At 35.3% G+C, this 10000-nt stretch overlaps 1 protein-coding gene across 6 annotated transcripts in view; it reads right to left on the bottom strand.

Moving 5' to 3' along the window:
• Positions 1–10000, bottom strand: part of FOXP2 (forkhead box P2) — a 334810-nt gene that overhangs the window by 185966 nt on the left and 138844 nt on the right. For all 6 annotated transcript variants that reach the window (XM_033163382.1, XM_033163377.1, XM_033163379.1 and 3 more), the window contains one exon: positions 3068–3245. In XM_033163382.1, the coding sequence (XP_033019273.1) occupies positions 3068–3235 (168 nt within the window). In that variant the 5' untranslated portion in view covers positions 3236–3245. The remainder of the gene's footprint in view (positions 1–3067; positions 3246–10000) is intronic.

Below are 10000 nucleotides of genomic sequence, written 5' to 3'. Positions count from 1 at the left end.
TTACCTAACACACAATAGTAGCAGAAAATTCCTAACAAAAATGTAAAAAGATGGTATTAGGGGAGTAGAGTTAATGAATACTCCAAATGCAAGCTCAAATCTACCCTGTGAAGCAATCAAGTTTTTTGCAACTGTTTTGACCTTACTGACACAAAATTAATTCTGCAAATCTAATCTCAAAATAAGATTCTACATCTAATGCAGTCCCATTTGTCCATGTATTTAATCAAAAATATTTTATTTATAGGCATTATACACACTGCTTAATAGATCAGAAAATAGATTTAACAGATTAGACATAAAGTGCTTAAAAAACTAAAAACATTGCTTTCAATTGTCTGACTTACTGTACTGATTGTACTGATGGATAATTAAAACTGAAAGAAAATAGCTCAGCTAGAAGGTAACAAATATCTACACTGGGATAAAAAAGTTACTTATACTCTAGACATACCTCAAGTTAAAGATCTCCTGATCTCTTGTGACTGAACTCAAACTATTTATCATTACAAAAAATAATATTAGGATGCTGTCATTGCTTCTTAATACATCACTGAGAAATTACCACTGCAAAATTTAAGCCAAACTTTTAGACAAGGTTCCTAGTGATGTTATAAATTCATACCAAAAGCACAAATACTCCATTAGAATAAATGGGGGGTGGGGAATCCTACAATATTAGCTTCTTTAATCTAATAGTTTCTGATCATTTTACTGATTATAATGTCTGTTTCCAAATGACTGGCTCTATCTTATGAAGCACTTTAAACTGAACTTCATGCATACGATTCACAAACCTTAACTGATCACTTAACTATACTGAAGTAGTGCAGGAAAACATGCATTTAAAAAGGTCTGCAGTTTACCTGCCTCTTGCACACAAGTAGAACAGTGAAGTACCGGTAGTTCAATCTCATAGTAAAAAATTCAACAGAAAGGAGAATTACAATACAACATGTAAGAACACTTTACTTTGCATAAGCACAGAAAGAAACCAAGACAAGTAAGTTTGTATATTTCTTGTTGATTCAAATGTCAATTTCTGACCTATTTTTCTCTCTCTCCAAATTAGACAATACCTCAAGTGGCACCAATGAAACTGCTCACGTTATTCTTCTCTTCGCTTTTCGAAAAACATGAAAAGAGTAAGTTGTAGTCCAAAACACATTCAAAATCGCATGAAGGATACATATTTCCTGTTTACTAGTGCTTATGTTCAATAACACCATATTTTGGGGGATGATTTATATTCCAGATTCAGTCTGCATTTAAACCTACCATAAAATGCCTCCTGAGTCCTATTAAGTGGACACAGGGCTTTACTTTGCCTGTCTGCTTATTTAAGATCTAATCACAGTTTTGAAGGGGGGAAATATTGCCCCTAAGCCTGTCCCCCTCAGAACCTGTCGGATATTAGTACTCAACTGGATATTTTCATCTCCAATTGTTATTCTCTGTGGTCTTTGCAAATGCTATCTACTGGAAGCTGTGGCTCTGTGGACAAATTGGTTAGAAATGACTAGGGCTCCTGCTTTGAGAAATGAGTAAGTAGCATATTATTCTCATTCTGTGTTTTCTGCTGTAATATACTGTGGTGGTAACTTTTTTAACATACTAAATGAATATTAAGCAACTAGGTGCATGTTTAAATGATGCAACAATAGGGAAGGTTAGCTGAAAAAATAGTTTTACAGTAGAATAGCACGAATGTTAAGAATTTATGAAAGATCTGTAAGAATGAAGATTAAGTATCTTTCCCCCCTTATGGTTAAACAATACAGTGAGGGAGCCAGCTGTTGAAGAGTCTATACTAGAATGTGAAACAATGCAGAACTGAAAAATCCCCAGATACTTTTCAAGTTTCAAATTGAAACTATTTTAATTGTTATATCTATAACAAATAATAGTCACATAAGCTATTTAGTATTAAGCACAACTTAAAAACCAGAAAACAAATAACTACCACACTCATTTGCGGCAACAGGCCCAAATAAAAGCAATGCAACTACAGTTTTATTTTGCAAAATTCAATAAAACTATTTTTAACAGCTTTAGTTTCAGCAAGGCTATTTTCTCTTCTGATTAAATCCAGATGCTGATAATAAAAATATACCTATTTACAAATTAAGTACTCAGTATTGCGCCATGAACAACTAATTGCTTTAGCTAATGGAAACAATAGGAAACACAAGCATCTCAGCAGTTCAGACAAGACACTCAGCACCCAGTAGGATTTGGTCCCATAATTGAGGGAGGAAAGTGCTCTAATGCCATTTTTTTTTTTAAAAAAATATTATTATTATTATTATTATTATTCATAGTAGTAGCATCATTAAAACAAATAAGAATTACTCTCTACTTTTTTCTACTAAAGTTGGCTGCAAAGGTCGATTGATAAATAATGAAAATAGATGAAATACTGAAGAGTAACTGTTATTTAAAGTATCAAATGGAAATGTGGTCCCCTATGTTGTACTTTTTTCTTTCAGTCTTTGTGAACAGGTCATTCAGTCACACCACTGATTTTTCTATTTGAAAAATTTGTCCATTTTATTTTATTTACAACTATCACAGCACCAGCAAAGCATGAATGTTGCAAAAAGTCACTGTGGTCCTTTCACCTTAACTGAGTTTTGGAACAATTTCATTCGAGAAGGATGCAAAGTATCAAGTAATGTGGCCCTCTGGTGGAAAGCTAAGTATCACATTTTCCTTCCCTGTATCACTCAGGGAAACTAGAGGTGCTTTTTTTTAGGGAAGAAAAAACCATTTTTCCTGGAAAAGATATAGGGGCAACTTTTATAAATACACCACACACCCTTAACAGAAGGTGTACAATATATCCCAGTGCAGGCAGATGTTTATTAATAAGAAACATAGATCTGATATTTGAAGGTGAACATGCAAGAGAGATAAAAAACAAACAAACAACAAATAATGCTCTGAAACACTCCACTTTCTGAAATATCTTAAAAGTGAACAAAATCCACATCAGAGTAAAGGTCACTAAAGGAAATCTAATTTGTAAGAAAACAAACACAAAGCAAAAACAAAACAAAAAACTTACCTGCTGTTGTTGCAGATGCAGCAGTTCTACTGTGCTTACTTCAGTGCTCGTGTCACCACTTGATCTTCCATCTCTGCTGCCAGCATCTAATTGGCTGCTTAGAGTGCTCATTCCATTTTGATTCATTGAACTGTTGCTTATTGTCTCTGTCGCAGATTCCTGCATCATGACTTAATACCTAAAAGTGATTAAGAAGTATCAATTAACACACACGTTACACCTTCACACTTCCATTATCAAGATGTCCCTCTCTGCCAATTACAGAGACAGCATCTTTAGAAGAAGGGGAGAGAGGGAAAAATCCTTGCAGAGTCATTTAAGAAGCAAGCAATGCAATGCAATGTAATGTAATGCAATGCAATGCAAACCTTGCTTTCGTAGACACACTAATTGCTGAAATTACATTTCCTATAAGAACACTTTGTGCAGTTAAATTTAACAGGGAAAACAACACCTTATATACTTGCAGATTGGTCAAATAACATTCACAAATAGTTGCATTTTAAAGTTATTTATCAAACCAGTTTAAATGAAGACACAATTTCACACACTGCTCTGTATTTCCTATTATCTAGCTTTGACAACCATGGATGAGTATACAGCCTTATTTAAAATATTCACTATCTTGATTCTGTCAGAATTTTACAGCATTTCTTATGCAAGGCTGTTGTTTAATGATGCACAGCTAATCATACAAAATTAAAATTTTGTAAGGGTGTTACAAATCATATGGTATCAACCAATGATAAATAGTATAATAGGCTTCTCCTTTTTGTGACTAAATAAAATTTTGCCTTGGAGGCATTTTAAGAAAAAGCTCCTGCTGCAAACATGTCAGATATTGCCTATTTTTTAATCAAACAGCTGATATTCATTTATTTTTCTGACATTTAAAACATTTAATACTGTCCTTCCTGGGAAGTAATTAAGCTTATGCATGAGCAGCAATCAAACTGTTCACTTGAAGATGACTTAAAACTCAATTTTAACATAGGCAAATAAATGAAAGATATAAAATTAATTTTCCAAGCATGTATTAGATATGAAAGCTGGAAATAAAATCTATCAAGAATATCACTAATGATTGTGCTAAAAACAGCATAAATTATGCATATTACCTTCTCTACAGTAATAAATGTTTTATCATTTTCACTGCATAAATATACTGTACTTTCAGGAAAGCAATGAGATGTCCTGCCAAGATCAGTTGAAATCCATGCAGTAAATAAAGAATCAACATAACCTTACAAACTAGAATCTCAAGTGCATTTTGCATCTGTAAAATGGAAACATCAATTTTTGTTCTCAAAGCTACTAACGTTCTACACTGTGCTGAAGGTGCTTTTCAGTTCATTTTCCTGTAATAATGCATACATTACACAGAAAGATTTCCAGGAAAAGAAAAGAGCAAACTTTCTGAAATGTGATCTTAAAAGGCACCTCTCCTGGTAGGCAAATAATCTGTTTAAGCAACCTTGGTTAAAGAACACAGATGCTACTTTACCCAACATATTGTTCAACTCAGTTCAGCCTATGCACAAAAATTTCTTCCTATCAGAGAAAAACACCAAGCAGACCACTACAGCTGAAGCCCCTGTTAAGAATGTCAGCTAAACAGCAATATAAGTTTTCATAAAGAAGGGTTTAAAGGGTAAATAGAATAAACATTAAAAAAAACTTTACATGGAAAAAGTCTAGTTCTGGTCATGAAGGAAGGACACAAACACAACAAACATGATTACAGTGCACGTAAAATAAAGGGCAGCTGTTACAATCACAGTTAACCACTGTAGAACCAGATGTGTTTAAGAACAAATAGCCCTTGTTAAACAGTCTACAGAACATTAACTAAGAATAAGAATAGAAATGAAAAATGTGATATACGTGAAGATGAATTTTCCAAGAAGAAAACTAAGCTAATATTCTTTTTTTCCCTGAGAATAAGAAGCTAATAAGTATTCAAATTAGGCATAAATTTTACATGCACAGTGTTTAAAATATTCAGAAAAAGGGGTCTGATAGCATATACTAGGTATATGAGCATTCTAAATAATGTCTCCTGCAATTCCACAGACATGTTAAAAACATTTAGACTGCAATCCTACATCCACTTACACAGGAGTATGTCCCACCGAACCAAATGGGACTTACTTCTATACAGATGAGTATAGGATTGTGTCGTTTGTTACTAAAATGCATTTAAAGCATACATCTCATCTTTTCCACAGTGTCTCCTAAATTATTTGAGGTGGAAAATGTCTTCAGACAGATATTTTTTAAACCAACAAAGTAAATATTTGACTATATTTGTGCTGTAGTCAATTACATGCATTAAAAAGATAAAGCTTGTGTGCATGTAGCTTAGCCAGCCAATCAAAATAGTTCATACATTTTTGGAAATCTCTAGCTTCAAAATCAAAATGATTATCTTTGCATATCTGCGATTCTTTGAGGATAGTAAGAAAGAAAAGGGTTAAACATCCTCCAGCTCATGCTAACCGAAAGGTGTATAATGTATCATGGATTTTGGTATCCTTGGAAAGTCCTAACCTGTAGTTTGGAGTTTTAAGCTTATGTTGATCTGTGAGCCTGTGCAATCAAGTTGAGCAAAACATGACCAATAAATGGTACTTCTGCAACGGAATTACAAGGTCTGAGTTACCCTTAATGTGCACAGAAAAGGGACAAGGAGAGAGCATAATATTAATTTGTAAGTTGGTGATGGTAAAGGAGAGAAAAAAGTGAAAATATTTTCCAAAGTAAGCCACACATGCCTAGCATTCTGACATGAAATATAGCTCACATTACCATAATAAAATGGGTTAAAATAAGTAGTCTCTCAAATTGTAGTTTGTACTGGTTAGAGATATACACCATTACTTTGTAATTTTGCCAGCGGGGGGCTCCAAACAGAAGAGGGACTTTGCAGGTAAAATATTGTTGTGTGGTTAGCATAACTGTCAATCCCTTAAAATATTGCATCCTGAAAATATATATATTTAAGGCCATTGGTATCCTGCAAGCTCTTCTTAAGCTCAAATTCATAAACAGACTAAACCCAAGTACTTGTTCCAATTTTATGACTTTCACTCCAAACTGATTTAAAAATCCTCCCCCCCCCCAAAAAAAAACCTATAATAAAGCATGCCTTTTCACACACTATCCAAGTTCAGTGCATGGTCCTGAAGTTAATTTGTGCATGGATCCCAAATCGCATGACAATTAAGACAGCCGCCTTCAGATACCTCAACTATATTTCACACAAACGGTACTTCCTGTTAACGGAGAAGTACAGGCTACCACCTGAGCATTTAACAAACAATCACGCAATTCAAGTGGAATCCTCACACTATATAATTAGGTGAATACACTTTTCCTTCCTGCTACATGCTCTCCCTTGCCACTAATCTTAAATTTTCTCTAGGTTTCTTTAAACCAGCAAGTCACTGTACAGATACTTATTCTCTACACCACTTCCCTTTTGAAACATTAAAGTGACACTGAAACTGACTGCACAAGATTGCATTTTCTCTTCCTAAACAACTTGAATTGAAAGGTTACTTAGTGTAACAATATTTACTTGCAGAATTGTGTTGTTACCAAGGGCATAATGGATGGTGGCTATGCAGGTTTACGCAAGAATGAGTGAAGCATGAGGCATTAGCCATGTGTTTGACATGTTTCAAATTGCTATAATCCAGCATTAAACACACCCAGCAATTCATGCCATTTCTTGCAGCCATAATCTTGAATAAAGCGTGCACAACCACTTATTATATAAATTAGTATATGACTCCCTGTTATAGTCACAACAGTGCTTTTGTGTTTATTTTGCATCAAGATGTGGTCTTTTATTTGTACAAATAGCAGGATAAAAGACACAGCTCAATTAGACCTCCCTACTTTTATGATAGGGTTGCACAAAATTCTAGACTTGTTTGTTTTGGTGTTTTTTAAAAAAATGAGTTATGTTGGCATAGAATGGAACAGTGTGAAATATTTTCTTCCTTGTGTGATTCCAACACTGCTTTATTGCTTTCCTGGTCTCTGAACCCTGTGAGGGCCAGGTGCTGTTTTGAACTTCAGAAATATGAACGACTATAGCAAGTGAAAGTTCTGAATCACCACTAGGGGGCCTCATTTTTGAGAGACAGAAGGCTTTATTGCATATGATCAACTTCCTAGACGGAAAAAACCCTTGGAGTTTTTGTATTCGCTGTTAACAGCCCTTAAAAATCAGTTGACAAGAATGAGAGTCTAGCTAAGTAGGAATGATCTGGCAGCTGTGAGGTACTATCTGATATGTACTTCATTATTTTAAAATAGGTTAATACTTTCTATTCCTTAAAGCTTGTAACCTACAAACCTCCTAAAATGGAAAACCCAAGTCTGTTCTGTCCATTGTCATAAATGGCTTGCAAACAGTAGCCTAGAAATGATAAGACAGAATGAAGCTTAATACGGTATGATGCCACATGAATCTACTTAAAGAGTTTATAAATAAATGTTGACTTCCACAACAATGTGATCCAAAGGACCTGGAAATTAGAGCCATGTGCTCTGAGGTTCTCTCAAACAGCAGTCTGTTGTACTACATAACAAACTGCTTTTGAAACTTAAAAAGTAGTTTGTGATACAATAAGTGCCCGTAGGCATGTCCAAACCTTCAAATGTGCAGAAAATATGTGTTGCACATCATTTGTGTGTTTTATAAATTTAAATAGCATACCTCTATAGATCACCTCTCAGTTGCAACTTCTAGATAAAAAAATCATTTTGCCAATAATTAATCATTTCAGATCCCTCCACCCATAATTAAACACACTCACAGAATCTAAAGGACTGTGAGCATATGTGGAACCTCCCCTCAAATAACCCTGTATGTTATAATACTCTTTTTCCTGGGTACACTTTAAAAACTAAGACATACCCATCATTCTGCATTTTTTATCTTGACCAGAACTTAGATTTGGGGGGAAATATCATAATGTCTGGCGTACTCTGGTCCATGGGGTCACGAAGAGTCGGACACGACTGAACGACTGAACAACAACAACAATCATAATGTCTTTTTTTAAAGTGCTTTCTTTGGCTTAATTCATAATTACTAACAGGCACAATATACTTGAAAATCTAGACTGGTACAGTCAAAGTCTTAAATATGTATGACTGTATAATAAATCAAAATGGCAACTATAAGGCCACTGCTTTGTGTGCAATAAGAAAAATAATACAAACAAGTTTCATTCTGCCCCCCTCATTTAAATGTAAAGTATGATACATTTCAAAGACAGGCATAAGAATGGGAATAACTGAATACAGTCATACCTCGGGTTACAGACGCTTCAGGTTGCACGTTTTCGGGTTGTGCACCATGCCGAACCCGGAAGTACCGGAACAGGTTACTTCCAGGTTTCGGCGCTCGTGCAGAAGCACGAAATCGCGCTTTGCGCATGCGCAGAAGCGCCAAATCGCAACCCACACGTGCACAGACGCAGCACTGCGGGTTGCGAATGCTGCAGGTTGCGAACATGCCTCGCACATGGATCACGTTTGCAACCCGAGCGTCCACTGTACACTTTTTGGTTGGTGTCCCTAAAATAATTAGGCCCATAGTAACTGAAATGCTTAAAGTACTTTTGATGGTGGGACTGCAGGAGATACAACTGTATTTAAGTTAAAATCAAGAGAATTGTCATTTTTAAATGGCAAAGTTTTTACCTATATACTCAAGCAGAGCTACCTGATTTGGTTAGGTAACTCCAGACATGCAGGGATATGGATGACCTTGCCAGACCAGAATCCAAACATGCAAACTGGTCCTAGCAAGATGCCTACATCAAGCAGCTAGGGTGTTGGATCAGCAACTATACACACAGCACTCAAATGATGGGGAATGAGATCCAGATGCAATTTAGCCATTGTGATCTCCACCAGCAATGCACAGTGTAGATGACAGTGTGTCTTGCCATCTGTCTTACAATGTAGATGGGAATGCATGCAGGCAAACCTCAACCATCTGCCATCTAGGACTGCTGCATGCAGTTGTTATAATTTGTGTTACTAGTCACATACAACATTTTGCTGCTAATAACTATCTCTAGATGAAAGCCAGTGTGGTTAGGCACTCAAAGGAATGACAAATTCTACATTGCAATCTGATCTAGATTAGATTAACAAAATGCATCCCGCCATTCTTCACTACCTTCTACTGTGCCTCTTTTCCAAGGGGAAAAGGTAGCATCCTGTAACACTGGCAGCAAAATACAGACCCAATATAAAATGACAGCCTAAAATTAAATTTCTAATCTAAAACAGTAGATATGTGAATATATATAAATCAATATATATATTTGTGTGTTATTTCCAACATGTTTTTATTTATTTTTATTCCTATTTCCCATCCCAGCAATAGAAATTAAACACAGAGAACATACAAATAAACTTCTAAGCTAAAGGGTGAGTAACACAGCTATATATCGGGTATGATGTAATAAAACTGGCAATTCCTATTTTGTTCTTCACATTAATTAGTGTACACACATGCAACTTCATCATGTATTACTAAGGCAGCAATCCTAAAACAAACTCACTGGGAAGTAAGCCCCATTGAACTCAATGAGACTGACTTTCAAATAAACATGCATAGGCTTGTATTGAAAAAACATACGATGTCCAGCACACCACAATAGGCCCCACTTAGGATGAATACCACTGCATGCATTTTCATAGTAAAGCAATCCTAAATACAAATATTCCATCAGCTGTCTAACTTTTATACTATACTAATTATTCATCCATGACCTTATAAAAACTTCACATGGATTAGTTGATCAGATCCTGGGAAGCATTTTTATTCAGAGCCTAGCACCATACTCATTGTTACAAGCAACATTATGCCAGTATTATTCTATTATTGCATTCCTAATTATT

The sequence above is a fragment of the Lacerta agilis genome, chromosome 10 (genome assembly GCF_009819535.1).
Source record: "Lacerta agilis isolate rLacAgi1 chromosome 10, rLacAgi1.pri, whole genome shotgun sequence".
In the NCBI taxonomy this organism is placed as follows: domain Eukaryota; kingdom Metazoa; phylum Chordata; class Lepidosauria; order Squamata; family Lacertidae; genus Lacerta; species Lacerta agilis.
The sequence above is the reverse complement of the archived record's forward strand: the minus strand, read 5'-3'. Positions and strand labels throughout refer to the sequence as shown.